This window comes from Argentina anserina, chromosome 3 (assembly GCF_933775445.1).
Source record: "Argentina anserina chromosome 3, drPotAnse1.1, whole genome shotgun sequence".
In the NCBI taxonomy this organism is placed as follows: Eukaryota; Viridiplantae; Streptophyta; class Magnoliopsida; order Rosales; family Rosaceae; genus Argentina; species Argentina anserina.
Genome location: NC_065874.1, coordinates 34,252,362 through 34,273,466, shown reverse-complemented (window position 1 = coordinate 34,273,466; position 21,105 = coordinate 34,252,362). Strand labels below are relative to the sequence as shown.

General features: G+C 36.5%; 1 protein-coding gene across 2 annotated transcripts; it reads right to left on the bottom strand.

Moving 5' to 3' along the window:
* Positions 1–3,459: 3,459 nt before the first annotated feature.
* On the bottom strand, positions 3,460–17,688 carry LOC126789329 (callose synthase 3-like). Of its 2 annotated transcripts, XM_050515464.1 has the most exons (42): positions 17,420–17,688; positions 17,022–17,122; positions 16,434–16,558; positions 16,251–16,344; positions 16,026–16,136; positions 15,799–15,915; positions 15,562–15,654; positions 15,250–15,341; positions 14,837–14,963; positions 14,085–14,222; positions 13,761–13,837; positions 13,579–13,675; positions 13,294–13,416; positions 13,087–13,204; positions 12,385–12,719; positions 12,234–12,286; positions 12,077–12,137; positions 11,772–11,853; positions 11,642–11,691; positions 11,460–11,546; positions 11,080–11,214; positions 10,896–10,990; positions 10,666–10,750; positions 10,414–10,574; positions 10,159–10,282; positions 9,973–10,073; positions 9,732–9,885; positions 9,494–9,645; positions 8,687–8,796; positions 8,472–8,594; positions 8,307–8,375; positions 7,985–8,174; positions 7,747–7,903; positions 7,435–7,554; positions 6,639–6,754; positions 6,464–6,547; positions 6,087–6,199; positions 5,768–5,997; positions 4,876–5,673; positions 4,730–4,780; positions 3,999–4,184; positions 3,460–3,905 (listed from the first exon to the last, which is right to left on the bottom strand). In XM_050515464.1, the coding sequence occupies exons 1-42, from the start codon at positions 17,613–17,615 to the stop codon at positions 3,660–3,662; spliced, it is 5,877 nt and encodes a 1,958-aa protein (XP_050371421.1). In that variant the 5' UTR covers positions 17,616–17,688; the 3' UTR covers positions 3,460–3,659. The 2 variants fall into 2 exon arrangements, with proteins under 2 accessions (XP_050371421.1, XP_050371423.1); XM_050515466.1 differs by lacking the exons at positions 3,460–3,905; positions 3,999–4,184; positions 4,730–4,780 and having other exon boundaries at positions 4,960–5,103; positions 5,265–5,673.
* Between the last annotated feature and the right edge of the window lie 3,417 nt (positions 17,689–21,105).

The window sequence follows — 21,105 nt, the reverse complement described above, 5'->3', positions numbered from 1 at the left end:
AAATGGGGAAACCGGGTATAGCCGGTTGGAGGAGTAGTTGGGATTTTTGGGTCTGGGTCTTCACCGGTCCAACGGGGATTGGCTCAGTTTCACGCGGCGAAGAAAACTCGTCGCACGTGAGCTGCGTGTGACCCATTCCTTTGTCTTCTCTTAAAGAAATAGTGTTAAAAAGTGGAGATTTTATAATTCAAAAAGATAATTTCCTGATTTGGCAATTATGAATTGAAAATTCTATAATTCTTATGAAAAAAAATGCTTGAGGTTGGCCGCACAGTCTTCAAAAAATAATAATAATGAAAATTAATAGATTCATCCTTAAATTCTCCACAAAAACAAAATATGTATCATTTGTAAATTCATTTCCATTGTTTAATTATATTTTCAAAAATATATTTTTTTATATTTTGTCTCTTTAATTTATTCATTTCCAGTATTACTTTTATAATCTATATAACAAATTTCAAATTCCACCTAAATATAATCAAACAGTATAATTCAAAATTAACAAATTTAAAATTGATGGATTTTAAGATGTCATCATTTATAAACTATATAAATTTTATAATTTCTTGATCCAAACACACGGAACATTTCTCATTCTCGGCTCTTTCTTTCTTTGTTTAGTACGGAAATCTTGTTAACTAAGGAAGCCACACCCGTGGAAAGGTTTAGTCACTTTCTTTTGGAACTGACTTGAGTTGATAAAGATCCTTCTCTATGACAATAGTGACTCACATCAATGTGATCTGACTCAATTGAAGTTAAAAAAGGAATGAAAGTAATACTCGAAAGTGTGATTCGACTCCATCCAAGTAAAAAAGTAGGGTCTAGTGTAACATTTTTTTAAATGGCAAATTATAAAAATGTATCATCTTTCTCTCCTATGAAAAGGTAATTATTTATAAATTAATTATAAAATTTTCATCACATTTAAGTGAAAATTAGAAAAATATTAACAAAATTTTAAAAAAAAGTCACTTTCAAAATATTTTCTGGATTATTTTGTCATTTCTCACTATTTTTCTTTTTTTTCCTTCTTTTTTTCTAATTTCGGCCATAATTTTCCCGTCCGGCAAAAGATTTTGACGAAATTGGTACCGTTAGAAAGATCTTGCTCCCTTTTTTTCATTTCATATACTACTCACTCTAAATCGACCAACCGTACAAGGCGCAACATCGCAAAGGGTTGTCGTCATCGATGGCGGTGCTCCAAGCAATCCCGGCGAAACCGAAGCTCAAGGTTCCTTAATTCTAGCTATTCTCTTCATTATGAGCATATTTATACCAATCTCATTTGAATTTTAACAAACTTTCGCATATTTCCACATTTTTCACTCGGCATGTCACACATACTTTCACACATACTGTCACAACTACTGTCACATACATTCGTCACACTACTTCTTACACTAACTGTCACACATACTGTCACAACCGCTATCACACTCACTGTCACACTATCTATTTACACTAACTGTCACACTCACTGTCACAACATATGTCACATTACATGTCACACTATATGTCACAACCCCAGTCACACCCGATGTCACACTAGCTATCACACACTGTTATACTACCTATCACACTCCCTGTCACACTCATTTTCACAACCTTTGTCACACTACCTATCACACTCGCTGTCACACCCCATGTCACACTACATATCACAACCGATGTCACACTACCTGTCACAACTCTTGTCACAATACCTATCACACTAACTATCACACCTTTTTGTGTAACTATGTTGTGAAAAGAAAAAAGAAAAATTAGATGATGATGAAGAAGAAGAAAATGACTATAAATAACAAACTTTTGTGATCTTGAACTAATACATATTGACACTTTATGTAGTAGTACAGACACCGCCAATCAGATCACACTAGCTATCACATTGCCTATCACACTACCTATCACAGTATTTGCTAAACTTTGTGCTGTGACAGGTACTGTGACAGGTACTGTGACGGGTAATGTGACAGGTAAACTGATACTCACACTACCAACCACACTAACCTTGTTTTGTGACGGGTATTGTGATAGGTACTGTGACAGGTAACTTAACAGTAGTTTTTTGCGTCGCCATCATTGACTATGCCCATAGCTTCCTCCTTGCTAGATTCCTTGTTCTTCAACCATTGAGCCTTAAAAAATATCTTATTGGGCACAAAAAAAATGATATGGGCACCCATGTTAAACCCAGAATCACGTCGATGACGTTATGCTATATCGCCACCAACAACATGCTCGCCATATTCGAGAAGAAGACCACCCAAATCGACTGGAGCGCAAGCAAGTGCATCTTATGTAACGCAAGCCATCGACGCCAGAAATCGACTCACGCGCCGACACTGAAATTCCCAAAAACCCAGCGCATCTTCTGTAACGCAAATCAGCTTCAAACCTCTCCCCTTACCAACCTCCACATGTCCTCAATATTAGCCCACAACCGATTCCAACGTCAACCTCCACCGCTACGTGGCTGATATGGCTCTTCTTGATCTTCATCGGAACATCTAGGGAATATGACGACGGTCGTTGAAGAGCAACGCCATTGATATCATCTGGGCTTGTTCATCAGAGTCAAGGTCCATCGAAAGGCCTCGTTGATCAAGGAGAGACCGGATGATCGACGAGATTAATGCTTTGAAATCAAAAAGCGGAGAAAAGGAAAGTTAAGTTTTATGGGGAGAATTCTCAGGAGAGAGAGGGTGGCAACGTTGTAGTTTTTATAAAAATCAGGGGTAATGGTTTAAGAAGTCCTATTAGGTGATTAAATTCTAATTTCCAAACCTTATTTGACTATTTTTTAATTTAATGTATGAAATGTGACTTTTTTTTTATAATAAGCCATTCTTTAAAGTGTCACAGTGTCCGGAAAAAGCTGCCGATTCAAACAACTAGGGTTTAGCCCATTTCTAGTGGTAAAGGAGATAAATGGTCCAGTCCTCTAATTCCAAATCTATTACGTCCAAACAAAATACTATGGTTGACTGAGCCTTCTACTGTAGGTCACTTAGGCCCAAAAACGAACATTCGTCTCACCATTGTACGTGACCGTGAAATATTTTAACTCCAACTTTGATGATGCGTCTAGGCAGTAGCAGGCGTCCATGCCGGCGAAGTCGATCTCCAGCAAAAGTAGATAAGATGGGTCTGCAGTTAAGGATCACCTTCTTAACTGGTAAACCCACATTTGCTTTCTGGATTTCATACTTAACGTCTTAGCTAGCTCGGTTTCATTGCTGGATTAAATTGTTAATTGAAGGAGGTATCAAGTGAAGTGGTTAGCTGAACAGAAGGTAGTTAGTATGTTACAGAACTAAAACTCTCAACTTCATTGAACGTTGAACTCCTAAAATTCCTTTATGTTTATGCCCCACTTTGCCGCCGGACCAGCCAGCCAAACGCTATGTAGTACGTTGCATACTGACGTGGTCAATGAATTACCCGACGAAGATTTATAAAAACCTAGATATATATGCATTGTTTTACTAAGATCTGAATATGAACAGGGTTGCAGTCTGTCGAACTGAACTAACAAAAATGCAGCCGGAATATTCATAATTACAACAGAAAGCGGCTCTTGTTTCACGAGTCCTCTGACCGTAGCAATACAAAAATTAGCTTCAGTGCTGATCTTGTTAGGAGAAAGGTCACTCGTTCTGGGATGAACGATCCTTGCGTTGTCCACCAAGAATACGAGAAATCTGCAGACCTCTACTGAATGCTTGGTTGAAGAGCATACGAGTTTGAAATTCCGAAACAAAAGGAAACCAGGCCAAGAATGCAATTGGGGTGAACAGGAGCAAGCCCATCACTATCTCATAGCCGCGAGCGAGAGTCCGCACGGATGGCCATAGACCGGCTTTGTGAACAAGAGGCTTGCAAGCTTGGGCAATCTAATAATGGAAATGATAGCACATGTGAACAAATTAGGAAATCTGAGGGCACAGAATTGCAAGAGGATGAAATGGAATGATGACTCGACTTACCATAAGCATCCCCCAACCAGTTGGCATGAAAGCAAGAATGCAAACAATGATGTCCTGCAGGGTCATATGAGGTAGCACAATCAAGGTGATCAAAATGGACACGAAAGTCACGAATATTAATCCCTTGATCAGCCGGAATACAAGTTGGTACTCAGCACTGAACTTTCTCCTACCAACAGATACAGTCTGCAAGGAATAAAGTATATTGATTAGTGAATCTGTTGAACAGCATTTAGAAAGAAAAAAACAGAGTGCAGTGGCATATACTATGTACATGAGATGATAATCCAAAAGAAGAATACAGCGCAACCACAGGTCTAAACAAAACTCAAACCAAGACAAACAGAAGTTTTAAAATGTAACATAATGTGTGCAAGCAATTAGTAGGACACATCAACCCATAGTCACAATTAGTTCCAGAACAGATGGATAAATACTTGTTTTCTTCTGAATTCTCGCTTCTGTGGTATAATTCACACCAAGGGTGATTGAAATTATTTCTCATAAAACAATCTGTTTGAAAGCAGATCTATGCACTAGATTTCCACCCAAATTGACTCCTTCAGGCAATAAAACAACAGCAGCAACAAAGTGTTGCCTTTGATAAACCAATATTCCTTTCAACAATAATATGAAGCAATTCCAAGGATACGCAGCTCACATATATTGTGGACAATCAACATTTTCTATTGATATAAATAAGCAGGATAAAGATAATAACTAAAACTCACCTTCATGACAAACAAGATAAGAACAATCACCAGCCATGAGACACCATAGACCTGTAACAACATGAATATTATAAAATAATCATCATTTGTCATATTTTGTAAAAGTGAGAGGCAGGAAAGTGAGAAAGCAAGAATCTACTACTTACCAGGACACTCTTGTTGTTCTTTGCAATGTTTAAGTGGTATACAAGCCCATATTGATAGATAAAGAATCGTGTAGACAGCAGTATCTCAGCTATAATACCACGTTTGCCAGAGTAGTGAAGATGTTCTTGTTCCTCTTCCCACCATGATTCCCAACTTTTTTCAGGTGGAACACCTATACCACCACGGTTGCTTATCCACTTATTCCAATCAGTCCAATCATCAACGATCTTTTGCCACTCAAAACCAGAAGGATTGAACAGAAAGGGAGCAAAAAGCCAGGTAACCACCATAAACCACATAGATACGGTGATCAAAATGTAGGCAACTACGCTTTTATATGTATGACCAAAGATCTGGTACACCACAAGTAAAATCAAGAGCTCAATACCTTTAACAAAGTGGCTGCGGGAGTAGAGCCTATAGTTGTCGGCAAACTTGGCATGGAACACTACAAACCCACGTCCTGTAGATCTATATTTGGCACCACCATGCAGTAAAGTTCGTCCATAATAGTGGGTCTTTGTCCCAAGTGAGAATGTGAAAAATACTGGCGCCAGTTGCAATTGCATCAATACAAATTCACTCAGTGCAGTTCGGAAACCCTTTTCCAACCCAATTTCCATCAACATAGGCAAAGCCATCAAGAATCCTATTTGGACAAATGATTGAGAAGCAAGAGCAACTTGAAGAGGCTTATTATCTCGAATTGCTGCTTGAGTGCTCAAACCTTCTTCAAGTCCACTAAGAACCAGGTAGAGGCGACCGTATAGGAACACATAAACTGTAAGCACAGTGATCTGCCAGAACAGTACATAACCATGGTCAGAACCTTAAACTAACTACATCATATTTGAAAAAGAAAAAAAAAACACTAAAGAGCATAAAACATACCAGAGTACTGTAGTAGAAACCAATTGTGGTGAAATAGCATGACAACATACGGAAAAAGTCAAAACGATGTCCAAGGCGGTATATATCTCGACTGAGTGTCTGCTCTCCATTGCCATTAGCAATTTTTGCCTCAAACATGGAGATTTGATTAAGACCGACATCTCTCCCTTTCCCCACTTGGATGTATTCGTGATGAGTTACATTGCCTTCACGAAGAGTGGAATTGAAGCCTGCAATCCCAATCAAATGTTAAATTTACCATAGCCCAGTTGTATGTTGTACTAATAAAAGAATGTTCACTCAAGAGCCTAAATCATACCAGCAAAAATGTCTTCACTCAAATTGATAACCTTGGATGCTTTACTGACACCCCCTCTACTAAGGTGAAAGAGCCTGTCAAACACATCGGGATGGCCATAATGAAATCGAACCCTGGATGAGCAAAACAAGAAATTGGCACAACTTCAGTATAGAGAAAAAAAAAAGACTTTAATTCAAAATATATATTAAAAGGAAAAAAAACGTAAATAAATGGAAGCACATTCTTGACACAGTTTTTCTTTTCTTGTAACAATTTGGGCACAAACAAATAAATGAATAGCCCATCATACAATACGACTACATTGATGACCCATAGTCACAAAACTGAGAGAATTGCAAGATATTTTCCCAGATATTCAATAGGTAATAACTTACTTGAGAGGGTTGGCCAAAAGTCTTTGACCAATAGTCACAAAACTGTTCTCCTGATTTGACATGAACCAAGCTAGAGACGAAACACTGAATTGGAACATGAAAGAAAATTAGTGATACTAACTTATAATCAGTTCATCAAAAAACAACAGGCCCTTAGTTGACAGAGCAAATTTACCTTCCTGTAAATATATGCTCCCTCAGTCCAAGAATTGTAGGAAGCCTCACGCCATCATGCTTGAGAAATTCTTGTAGCAAATTCCTCATTTTCAAAGCTTCTTCCATGTAGTTATCCTACAACATCAGTCATATTAACTAACATTGTACAACGGGGGCACAGGCTGTGCCAGCTAGTGGTTATTACATGTATATTTCATTTATTACACCTTCCATTTATACATTTCAAAAGGAAACTCATTTAATTAAACCCAAGGGAACATTATCACCAGATATACATATACATATACATATACATACATATACACATTCATATACATCTATAAGGGGATGGAAACAACGCAATATGCAAATTGAATGGTTGACTTGCATATCTTAAATATTTATCATGTGGTGGCCATACACATCAGATTTCAAAGAATAAAAATATGTCTGTATATATTCAATCCAAAAGCTAGCATCACCTTCTTTTTTGTTCGGTTTTTATTTGTTTTTAATTTTTGTTTTCTTTTCTATACTTGCATAAAATGAGTTTCAAATCAATGATCATTCACTTAAACATACCATCCATGAAGGTAATACACATAGATTACAAAGAATGAAAACATGTCTGTACATTTGATCCAAAAGCTAGCATCACCTTCTCTTTTGTTGGTTTTTTATTTGTTTTTAAAATTTTGTTTTCTTTTCTATACTTGCATAAAATGAGTTTCAAATCAATGATCATTCACTTAAACATAACACCCATGCAGGGAATACTGCAGATTCAACAGCCTTACAGTTAACAACCACCATACCTGGTTCATGTCAATTGTCTGCAAACCTTCTCCACGTGTAAAAATAATGGCATGATTTTGATTTTCTGGCTTTCCCTCTCCCAAGATAGCAGGCCCTGGAAGCTTTATGCGATAAATAATCTGCATGGACACCGATTGTCAGTTTCTTAGCAAAACTAAACAAGGGACCTCAACACTGTATGGACTTTAAAAAAAAGGTGTGGATATTGAGGGTCAAACATGTACTCGAAACACCCTCTACAATCCATAGAACATATAAACATGAAAGTTTATGCAACACAAGTGAAAATAGGAGCATGTGTAGCAAATTACCTCGTCAAGATTTTGTACCGGCTCTGAAGAATCAATGGACTTTGGCATAGCAGCCTTTACTAAAGTAGAATAATAAGCTTTTTGGTTTATCTTCTGAGCCCTATCTTGGCTAGGTTCTTCAACCTCATCAATATATGCCACTCGTAATGATGGGTATCTGTATTAAAGTTAGTCCATCAGTGTGACTATTTGTAGATTATAGTCATCGGCATCTCAGTAACATTTCTTAATAACTTACGTTGTCATGAGCCTCAGAATGTCCTTTGCACGATAATCACCAGATCGCTTCTGAATCCCATACAGTTGGCATGAAACCACATATGTGAATTTCATATCAGCTACTGCTTGACATTGTGCCCATAGTGACCTTCCCTCCTTTGATTGATCTTCTGAATCCAATTCTATGGCCTTATATCCTTCCATTAGATCTGGGAAGATGATATAAAGCCAAGTAGCAAAAACGATCAACATCTATAGCTCACATTACATGTAAATTAGCAGAAGTGCAAAATATAAAATCAACATCTATAGCTCACACCAATATTTCAAGAATATTGTACCTTCATCTTTGGCCATATCGAGAAAAGCCTGAAGCTCCAAAGCTTTCCGGTAGTACATCATTCCTCTAACTAGCATTATGAATAAAATTAATAAATACCTGAGTAGAGCAATGCTGACAAGTATTATCCTAAATCATTATATTAGGTACATTGGTAGATATGTACCAGTACGAGTCAAAGTTTGGCCTCTATATGATGCCCATAGGCGAAGATCTTCTTCCAATTCATCAGACCATTTAAGTTCCTCGCTGGTGCATTTTACGCGCTCAAGAAAGTTGTTCCATTCATCTATTTTTTTACCAGCCAATAAGGATCAGTACAAACTTTTACTTGAAAAGGGACACTGTCAAACATAATAATTCAGAGGTAGAAACAATAACCTGGGAAAATCTTTTGCAAGTAGAACAAAATTGAGACACCATCTTCATTCGGAAGCTTCAGCCCTTCAATGGAAAAGAGAACCTCCTCAGTGTAGTAAGGAGTTAACACACTACAAACAAAAAGGAGTTATTATTTCAGAAACAAGTATTACACAATCAAGATGAAGGGCAATGCAAGAGACTTATTACTTTAGTAAAGATGACTACATGCTACCCCAAAGTAAACAGACAGACCAATTTAAGCAAAAAGAGTCATTGCCACAAGATAATTGCATTTTTACTGACCCCAAGGCCGAAATAATCTTCTGCCAGCAACAATTACCAATTCACTGGACAATTTGAGAATCTTAAGTACCAATCATTATCAGTCATTATGAAAATGGTAGCACTGTGAAGTTTGAACATGTTCGTATTGATCTTATTGTCTTGGAAGTTTGTTTGCCCAAGAACTGTTATGTTCTCTTAGGCTCTGTATATTCTGTGTCATAATCTTATTCTCTATTGCAGTACATTTATTAACAAAATTTAAGGTTTTTACTCAATCAAATACCTTCTTTGATAGAGGAAGAGAAAAGGGAAACAAAAGCCACAGATAAGTTTTATAAGAATTCTGTTATCTGATTACAGCATTTTAAACAAGCTTAACCACAGCCATATAACAATATATAATTATCAACCACAAAAAAAAACAGGATAATAATTATGTGCCTTAAGGACATACGTTGCATTATGTACAAAACACATCACTGTAGATTGCCCAAGAAAATGTTTTAGATTGGAGAGACATATGAAAAGTTTAAAGCTTACGAGAAAGAGAGCATATTGCGAACTTTTGGTGCTGGAGGCATATCCATAAACAATGAATTCGAAAAGAAAGAAATTCGCCTTCTAGCTTCTAAGTTGGATGGCACGTCCATGGCAGACTCCTTTGTTGTAAGTAACAGATAAAGACGATTAATCTGCAGACATAGGTAACCAATAAGCATTATATGATCTACAGACTGATCAATGACTTTTTTCAATCACATCAGCACCAGTAGCACACCTTCTCCTTCCATGCCTTCTCATTCCAAGCCTCTGTCACATGTGTTAGAGGAAATTTAATAGCTCCCGCAGATGCAAACAACTGATGCTGTTGATGTTGATCAAGCGGTATCATCCCCTCATGGCCCAACCCACCGTGGACTGAATCTACCATGCTACAAGATAAAGAAAAAAAGGTCACAACTAAATATCGTCTCAAATGTTAATGAACATGCAGAAACAATCATGTCATGATAAATCACCTGAATATATGGTCCTCCATCATTATGTCTCTTGTCACTACCTCCAGCATGTCCTGGAATAAAATCACAACCTGATCCCTGTCTTCCTGGTTATTCTTAGACTGAAAAACTCAAGCAAACTTCATTAGGACCATAAATCAAACCGACAGAGATATACCTTGTGCCAGCCAATAATTAAAATCTTACCAAGAAATCAATAAGCCTAACAAAGTGGTCATAGAGGCTAGGAAGAGCACTCATCTTGAATTCACGGATCAGTTTACCCTCTGCTATGTGCTTGTCGACCTCAGAAAATATGTAATCTATAACACTGAAACCCAAATCACTTTAAATTAACGAATTATGAACTTGAAGTAATCCTTACTAGTTGAAAGATGTTGCACGAAACTTAGACACAACTTTGTTTGTCTATTTCTGAGATAACAGTTAACAGAAACATACTCTTTCTCACGGTTCCCCTGAACCAGGAACTTAATTATGTTCCTAAAAGAAGCATAGCATTCAAGAACAGCACAATGCATGTATTCATCAGCCAAGATCCTTTTTGTTAGCTCTTTATCCTTGCCATTGCTGTCCTTGGCCATGTCTAGTGCTATAGGAATCTGATGAACAATTACATAATCAGTATATGCACATAAGGATTTCAATGTCAAAACTTCATAATGGCAAGTACAGTAAAAGTCTAAAACATACCTTGCTAGCAAGTAAAAATGGAGGCCACTGTATAAGGTCCAAATCACGATCAGCCCAATAAGGAACAAGCAAAAGGTCCATTTCCCTGAAAATTGAAAATACTTACCACAAAATACAAAAACAAAGTGCACAATAGAAGTACAGAAGAATGATCTCACGCCTCATCATTCAACTATTTCTGAAAATAGAAGTAAGAATATAAACTCCAAAACAGTGGCCGGCCAAGGTACCTATTGTCAATAAGATCTTCCTCTCTGAAACTACTTATTATTTTGTTCCACAATTGCGCAAACCTTGCAGCCTGTTTTTCTTTGCTACCTTCTACCTGCAACGATAGACACATAAAATTTAACCCTGAATAAGGATAATTAAAAGATATGTAACAAATTCCACATAATAAATTAATACTTCTACCTGACCAAAGGTGCGGGACAACGTAGCCTTCAGTCCTTTCTTCTTTGGCCCACTCTTGTCCACCGGGATCAACTTGGCATTAAAAGCACCAGGCAATGATTCAAATCGAGATCTTAGCATTCCTAGGGTCCGAATCTGAAACCGATTCAAAATGAAGAATAATTACCAAATTGCTATAAAGATAAAGCTTCAAAATATCAACAGAGATAAGCCAACTCATTATTTGTTGTATTCTTATTTTGCATAGTGAAACAAGAATTTATGAAGTTCAAATGATACAGATTTTAGAGGATGGCACTTGGCTAATTTTTATGTTCGATTTCTCATACAAAAACTGGTAATCAAATTAATAGAGTAGAAGATGGGCTAGACCAATTTACCTCTCCAAGGCGACGGAATGCACCATATATACCTCCAAATATCGTTGAGTATATTGCATACCAAATCTGGGTGTCCATAAAATAGACCTACAAAATTTCATGTATAAGAATTAACACTAAGTTGGGTTGTTGGGCTGGAACAAGAGAAAACATTAGGTAAAGAAAATGAGAAAAAACCATACAAGGATAATTGGAGCCCAGAGTGCAATCACAACACCAATATTGTTCTTTGCTGCAAAGAAAATCATGGCATAGTAAATAACATATTGAGCAAGTTAACACAAACCACATAGAAAAAGTTGACAGCATTACCACGGGGAAAGAACTCGTGCCACTGGAAGCTAGTTATACGTACGCTCATGATGGCTTTTGTGGGACCTACTAAAGGCTTTATCTGAGAGAAACATACTGTTAGAAAAATTAAATGGACTGGAAAGCAATACCAGAAATTAAAGTTATATTAAAACAGTAGACCCTACACAATATGCTTGTTCCAAATCAGAGGGTTATCAGTGTTTCAAGCTTCGCCTCAACTTTGTGCATATCCCTATTTTATAGTGTTGTACAAAGAGATAGCAGGTAACATAACAAGAAAACAGTGTGGTTAGAAGAAATACCTCTATATAGTAACTGAATGCCAACTTTGTGACTATAAGAAGAACCCAAAACATTGTGTACCTTAAGATATCAACAATGAGAAACGGGGGTATATAAAGAACAATGACAACTTTTAAATCAGTAACCCAAATTATCTTTAGAACAGTGGATTCTTACTTGAAAAGGGAAAATGTACCCTCATGCATTCCCCTCCCAACATAGAGCCGAGGCTGCAAATATTCAACAATTTAGCAACAAGTTGTGTAATTAGAAAAAATACAGAAAATTCAAATAAAAGTATAAATATAGAAAAACAGGTTCCATATACCTGTGACCACCACATCATAAGCATCACAATTCTATAGTTCGATCGCTCAAGGAATCGACGAATAAATGGGAAAAGAAACAACACCCCAGCCAGCATATTTGGTGACAAGTAGATAACAACAGCCAAGATGAATAAGGAGGGGGAATTTGAATTATTGCCAAACCATCCTTTAATGGTTTGAGCAAACCCAGGAGGGTTTTCCCAAGTATACGCATATGTAACCGGTAGAATTATGACCCATGCAGCAGCTGAAATGACCTTAGCAATGTATCTCAACTTCACATGGAATGACATACTACGCCTAGACTTCCAGCTAAGTATTACATCTAGAACAGCTGCAAACGTAAGAAGAATTAGTAATCTGCAATTGTACAATTTAAATTGCCAGATAGCAACCTGGGTGCAACTTGAAAACATAAACAGAATTCAGAAGTTGGACCAGTATTGACCCAGGAAAAAAACTTATCGATGTTAGATATTAATATTACGGGTGTGGGCAGGTTCTATATTATAAATGGAGTTTCTCAATACCCAAACTTGGATAGACAGGATACAGAAAGGAACCTCCTCAAGAGCCTGCCAACAATAGTTCTATAAAGCATAATAATTTGGTACTGTACCCAACATAACTGTTAGGACAGGAAACAGAAGTACCTGAAATTGGAAAATTAAACAATATCATTGTTGGCAATTTTTAACTACCTTGCCCAAGCTTCAATATTGCGGCAGTTATGAAGACGCTCAAAGCTTTCTTGAATACATCGGCAGAAAAGATTGATGTGGGTTGGCCAGAGCCATTCCAAGCAACAATAATCATGACCTTATTGGACAAAAGAGACAGTAAAAAAACAAATTTAAACTGTATTAAGAATTAAAGATGCAATGAATATCACAAGGGAGAGACTGAACCTGTAAACATAGAATAAAGAAACTCCACATGCGATCAAAGCTTCTAAAGATATGCCAAAATGACCGTATCTCTACGAAGTTAACTTTCCCAACCCATCGATCTCCAGTAGCTGTTTTGTTATCCTGAACAACATAATCTCCCATAGTTATACATCAGTTGCTATGTCCCGCACATAGGACAGTAGTCACAACACTAAATAGCTCTAGCAGAATAAGTACAAGTTCTTGTTTTCTTTTCAAGAAAGAATAAGTACAACTTTATGAAATAAAAGAGGTATTGCCTACCTCACTGCTTTTATCAAAAAAACGTCTTTCACTAGGCATGCAAAAGAAATCAGCATCCGCACGCATTGGCCAACCCAAGCGGAAACAATCCACCGACCTTCAGTACAGTACACCACAGAAATTAAGAAAGAAATACATACAAAACAGCAAAGGAGGATAAGGAAAAAATTATATATTCATACCAAAAGTATTCATTTATGTCGTCATAGTTCCTCCACTGTGAATGCTTTGATTTCCCTCGTTTGCTTCTATCAGCTTCCTGTTAAGAGAAAAAGAACCCAGTGCAACGATAAGATATAATTTAAAACTTAAAAGGGCATTCAACATACATACTTTCAAATAAAGCCGAGGAGGTTCCCATGCCCTCCCCCATGTGTAGCTGGGGGAGGCTATACATGTCTATGCATGTCTTAAGATATGACACTTGAAGGCCCTATCTTAGGACCAAGGCACCACTCTGTAATTAATTGACAATACAGAGAAAGAAAAACAGAACATATAAATACCTCAGCAATCACTTTGTAAATAGGAGTCACAACTTTCTTCAAGAAAGCCTCTTCTTCACCTCCATAGGCTGGCTTCACATTTTCTCCTGTCATTGGACTGACATTCCCAGCTAACATACCATACAATTCGAATGCCATCTACAAAAAAAAAAACAATGAAGAAAGTAAACATCCAATTTTTCTACTAATTATAACGCTAACAATCACATGTTTAAAAGAAAATAGAATTGCTACCACTTTCCATAAAAAAAAATTGGGGTTGTTACTCGACAACACAAAAAAGGATAACAAAACACTTGGTATCATACTGACATAATAATGTGGAGGGGGCTTTATGGGATTTTTATTACCATCATAAAAGTTTATACCTTTTGGATAAAAAATAAACATATCTGTTGTTAGGAAAAAGGACAGATTATTACTACAAAATATTCAAACGGTACCGCTAACCAGATTCGCATCATGAAAGGGACTTATCAAGCTTACGACAATACACCAGTAGCAATATAATAATGGTGCCGTACTATTAAGATAACAAATGAAGTGGCAACCTTATTTTCTAATGTCATAGATTCCACAGCTGTATACCAAGCGGATAGATCAATATGATGAACCACAACCTATCCTATTATATCAAGTTGACATCTAGATTTGGATATCAATAGTTAGTTAAGTACCCGAGGCTGAGCTATCTTTGATATAGCATAGTTGCATATGTAATGTAAAGTAGATAAAATCATTACTACACATACATGATGATAAATGTAACAAAGGCATTCCGGCATGAATCTCAAATTCGCTGCTTCGCCCCAAATCAAAAGATATAGACCCATGTATAGTAGCTTACGCTGTTGCACCTCTTGCTGTATGGTCGGTAACCTAAGATAAAAACCACAAACACATTATGAAAAGTATATTCTTTTCTTCCCGAAATTTAAAAACAATAAGTTTAGATACATTGACCTCAATCTTTTGATCTCATTATCTAAATCAAATAGAGCTCTATTTTTATACTTGAATCTAAGTTGATAGTAAAAGATACGCATAATTAATCTGTCTCATGCCAACTGGAATAGACATTCAAATTTTCAATCAAACCACAAACTCAAGAAGGTAAACATGCAACTAGCTTGTCAGACAATGACATTTGCAATAGGCATCTTACCAAAGGCTACTTTTCCGGCCCAGGTACTTGCACCATTTTTTGTAATTCTTGAAAAGCTTCTTCATCACTTCTGTCAGAGCACGGTCATCCAACTAACAAAAAATGTTCATGATTATGGCATTGCAAAAATATAGCAACAAAAATTCTCTTAAACTAGTTGGATCACAAAATAAATAACACTAGTTCAGGTCCATTCAGACTAGGTGAAAAATAAGCTTTAAAAGTAATCAAAGATTTTGTTTTGTTTTTTTGGGTATTCTTTTAGAGGATGTAAAATCATAGCAGCACCAAGTGTACAAGACAAGTACAAACCTTAGGCTGTTGATCAGGCTTTGGAAACTGTCTTATGTGCACGTTTGCAAGTAATAATATCAGGTGTTCCCGTTGATTTGCCACGCTGTCCTTCTGAAATTTATTACAGTAGTTCATGAGCAATAATTAAGAGAGCAAATATCTTGTACTTTGATTCAAAAATAATCAATTAATACATGCAGCCACAAAAAGCCAACCGCACTTTCAAAGTAAATAATATATATCCAATTACATCACCTGAAACCCAAACATAGACTGCAGCCAATCAAGAACATCCTCGTCTTTTTTCTTTTTGTATTCCTTCGGCCAAGGAAGACCTCTGGTGTTACGAAGAGCAAAAACAGCAGCTTGAATCTGGAGAACACTAGAAGGATAAGGAAAATTGAAGCAGAAATAACCTTCCCTCAAATAGAAACTGGTGGGTCTGGTGGTACCTTCTTTATATCCAAAACATATTAACATACCTCAGGGTATCTCATAATGGCTTGATTTGCACTGTCGCGATCAAGTGGAAGGATATTGTAAGCAACCAATAGCTCTGTCTTTTCCGCAACTTTACCATGAGCTTCCAATATCTACAAGCATAAAAAGTGAAGTAATCATTGCCAAACAGACATGAAACAGACAACAGACAAAATTAGGTAGCAGTAAAATCTTGACAGTAGTTAAACAATCACATGAACTCTCACCTCATGAGAGACTTCGATAGATTGTGTCATATTAACAGCCCTTAAAACCTCAAATAGAACATTGGCAGTCTGGTAGGCCTTGGTAAGTTGTGCACTGTATATAAAATAAAATGGTCAGCTTTATTCGGCCTTAATAACCATTTCAAACTTACTACAACGAAACTAATTATCTCCAGAACCCACCGGTCAGCTTTATCGGCCACATTTTGCAAAGCTTGAATATATTTTTTGTAATAGTGTTGATAAAAGCTTTGCATTTCACGTGCATCACTTTTTTTCACCCTTCCCATAAGGGTCGGATCATTCTCCTGAAATAGAGTACAACTTGGCTTAGCGAACAAACTAGAACCAAAGAACTTACTTTTATGAACGTCTAAAGCAAGAAAGAGTCGTGTGGCATATATATCATACTAGTTTTCCTTTCTACCCTTTGTCAAAGGCAGATGAGAGCAACTATATGGAATTATCGTTGTGAGTATAAAAGAGTTTAACAAGGCTACAAAAGGAATGCTCATTTCTTAATAGGAATAAACATATTTTAAGACAGTATATATCATACTAGTTTTCCTTTCTACCCTTTGTCAAAGGCAGATGAGAGCAACTATATGGAATTATCGTTGTGAGTATAAAAGAGTTTAACAAGGCTACAAAAGGAATGCTCATTTCTTAATAGGAATAAACATATTTTAAGACAGTATATCTTACATTAACAGCTCTCATTCTGCAATACAAACAGTTAACATGCTTTAGATGAAGCAAAATAGTACATACCCTTTCCAGACGTTGAAGAAGAGAAGTTTTAAACTGACGAACACCACGCCCACTAGAAGTGGGATCCAAGTTATGTGCTTGCTCAAAGGCATAAAATCGACCTACATAAACAATCAAGCGTACACTCATTTCCAATAGTCATCAAAGAAAATAGAAACCAACAAACTACCTCCAGAAACCTAAAACAAAATGAACATCAGACTTAGCACATATACACATCAAATGAGAACAGATAATGCAAACAAACTAAACACTGGACCATATTCAACTCGGAATCACCGAGGCCAAGCACAATCTAAGCTCCGGTGCACAAACAGCATAGCCAGGTAAACATACACAAAACGACATGGCGTTTGATCCAAGTACACAACAATCTCAGAGGACATGGAAAAACTCACATAGATAAGCAACCCTGGGATTGTGCGGTTCGACCTCGTTGGCCACACGAAGAATCGGAGCGATTTTGACGAGCGACGACGGCACCACCTCACTGTCAAAAGCCGTCTCCCCTAGGTTTCCAGCTGTCTGCGTCCGCTGGAGACGCCGCTGCGGCTGCGGCGGCTGATCCGCCCCCGCTCTCGACGACGACGACATTTCTCGTCGCAACCAATCAAAACCTCACACCTCAATCACTCCTCACTCAAGCCTCAACCTTCGCTGACAAAATGAACTTCAAAAAAATCAAATCAAATTCAAATTCAAATTCAAATTTCAAACAGAGAAAGCTGGAATCGGAAAAATCAAGAGCTGCAGAAATTAGAGATGAAAGCTCACCAGGCGAAGCACATCTGAACATGCGAGAGAGAGAGAGAGAGAGAGAGAGAGAGAGAGAGAGAGATTTAACAGTATAATAGAAAAAGTGGAGATACGAAAAAGAAGAGGGGGAATGTGAATGAAGAAAAAGCGAGGTGAGAAAAGAGCTCTTTGCAGAGGAGATTAGAAACCCTGGGAGAGAAAACCTACTTACCAAGGCCGCGCCTGAGAGAGAGAAGAAGAAGAAGAAGAAGACTAGAAGAGTGCTGCAAGTTTAAGCTACTCTACTACTTGCTACAGTACGCTCATCAAAGAAAGAGAGAAATTTAACCACTGCTGTCACTTGTGTGGGGTCAGATTCGAAGGTTGTTTTCCCATACTGCCCTTCCGTCTCGTACCTTCTTGCGACTATAAATGATAAATCTGTAACGACCTTACAACTAAATAAATAATTCACTTAATTATTAAAAAAAACAAATAATTCACTTAAAGCCGGTCGTAAATAGTTTTAAAATTCGTCAAACAACTACGATATTGTGTTAGCAAACACTTTCAAAGCATTCTAGTGAAAATATTTTCGGATATCTTTTTGCTATGCGAAGCCTAGCTTATAGCAACATTTAACATATAATATTTATGTCGTGCATATGTTAATACTAATAGGCCAAAATATACGGTATATCATTTATTTCTCAATATTGATTCATGGTTTAAGAAGAAAAAATCAAACCCAACATTTGGACATATAAGTTGGAGAAAAATTAGATAAAATTCGAGTTAAACATGAGCTTATTGACTATGAGTAACCATATCAATGTTGCTGATTTCATTTTCTTATTTTTGTTAGTGAACTGGATATTTTAGGCCTAAATTTGTGCTGGGTTAAAGTTGTAATTAGCACTGGATAAACCCTGGGGTAGCTTGGTCATGCAATTTGAAATTCAAAAAGGTAAGATTCTTAAGATCCATTAGCTAAAAAGTCGGATTAAAAAGTTAGCCGTTTTGTATTCTTCCAATAGACGGTTATGCCCCGCAGTAAATGCTTATTTCTGCCTTACTAGAATGGGAATCGGAAAGGAGAGAATGATAAATATGTTGTCGCAGCTCACTTTTGGACTCTAGCTCCTAGGATAAGAGACAATTGTCGGTTTGTTATATCTATAATCAATTAATCATGGTGGAGAGAGGGGCGTAGGGCTCACATGTGCGTCGCAGACGCACAGAAAAAGCGCGATTCTTTTAAGAGGAAAGGAATGGACTCCAGTCTCCGCGTCGACATCAAAACGACCAATCAATTGTGCGTTCAACACTTCCACCGTTCTTCGGTGTTTATTACTTTTAAATGTTTTAAAAACGGATTCCTTATATACACAAATTTGATGTTTAATTTCTACATTACACTGTCACTTTCGATATTCATTTATAAATGAAGTTCATTATTTCGTCGCTAAACATATATTGATCAAATTGTCGGTTAAAGCCTACAACAATATCAACGCCCGATGTTATATATATACTTTGATAGTCATTAATTTAGCATGGGATGTCGGTTAAAGTCTCTTGAATTAAAGCAATACATATGTTTTGCTTATCAAATTGTCGAACTAGATTAACATATGACGAATCTATAAATAACATATCTATCGAGTATACAATCATGTCCATCATTTGCAAAGGTGTAAATTAACATTTCGAGATAAAACGTATAAATCTATTACTTTTAACTTTTACACACAAACTCAATATAGTAAAATCTTTATAAATTAATAAACTCGGGACTAGCGAAATTTATTATTTTAGTAAGATATTAATATATTAATTAATTAATAATCTATTAATTTATCGATTAACTAATAACTTATCAATTTATCAAGGTATAATAAATATTTTCTTTCATTTTTTCCTAAGAAAACACAAGTTTTACTTTGTTCATGCACTATACTGTTTGATTTATCACGGATACCGTTGTTCAAAATATTATGTTGTTCGATGTATTATATTATTTTATTTTATGATAATTAAATCAACAAAATTATTCAATAAAATCCTCATAATATAAAATTTATTATATAAATTATGTCATTATTAATTTATACATTCAATGAGATCTATATGAATTCTCAAATTTCTATGATCTTACAAATTTAATGAATTATTAATTTAGCATGTTACCCCCGAACTGGGACCATTAAAAAATAATATTTTAGTGGAATTATTAATTAATCGGATATTAATTTAATGAGATTATACTATAGTCATTTTTATTGGAAAATAAACGCCTATATCAAACCAATGAGGGGGAGGTCAATGCTTAGTAGAACTAATGTCAAAGGCAAGAAACTTACAACGTTGCGAATCTAACCCACTCAAGAGGGAAGCAAAACAATCTAAACAAGAAGAATAGTAAGAACACATGGGTTAAATATTAATTAAATTCTACTGTTCAGCAATAATTCTATTAGTATTAAAAGATTTAAAACTAGACTGATTAACATGAGCTTGCGTCTAATCACGGTGATAGTAATCTTAAGAACGACGGGGTCAGCACGTCTTACACCCTGAATGATGCGAATATCTCCCCACCAAGAAGACACGTCCAGAAAAAAAAAACTAATGAGGGTTTAACTAAGGCATCCCACAAGAGTCAAAAACGTATTTCTATATGAGTAACGAGAAAGATTACTTACAGAAAGATGATAGATATTTACATGACAGTGATGAAACTATAATAAATCAACGGTAATTGATGATCTTATTCATACAAAACTCACTGCCCTTTATACCAAATTTGCCGAAATGGGCCTCATCGGGGCCAGAAGTCCACCTTAAAAAAAAATTATGGTACCAAATCAGTTGAACTGCCATCGGCTCTTCCGAGACACTCCGGCAAATTGGGCGGCGGGTCCACTACCCAGAACCGGCTGGGCAGTCATCTTCTGATATTCATATTACAAGACCCGTTCTAGTTCAGAGCAGATTGAGTCTGTTGTGCGAGTTGTTTGAGATATCTCTGCTTCTTATATGCATGGAGAAGTTCTGGTTTCCAACACCGCCGGCAGCCGACGAGTGCGAGCAAATTTAGAAGCACGACTCCTGACGAGGGCTGCTGCACTTGATTTGAAAATTCACCATTTCTCCTTTCACTTATGGCCTCTGAACGTAGTCCGAGCTGGTATCTAACTGTAGTTTTGAACTTCAAACAAGCCAAGTCAAACTATACCTACCCAAACTAGGAATATTGATAACTTAATCATATGTATTACATTATGAGTATAGATTATAAGATTTTGGGTTTAATCTCTAACTATTGTCAATTGATTCGATCCTAGTC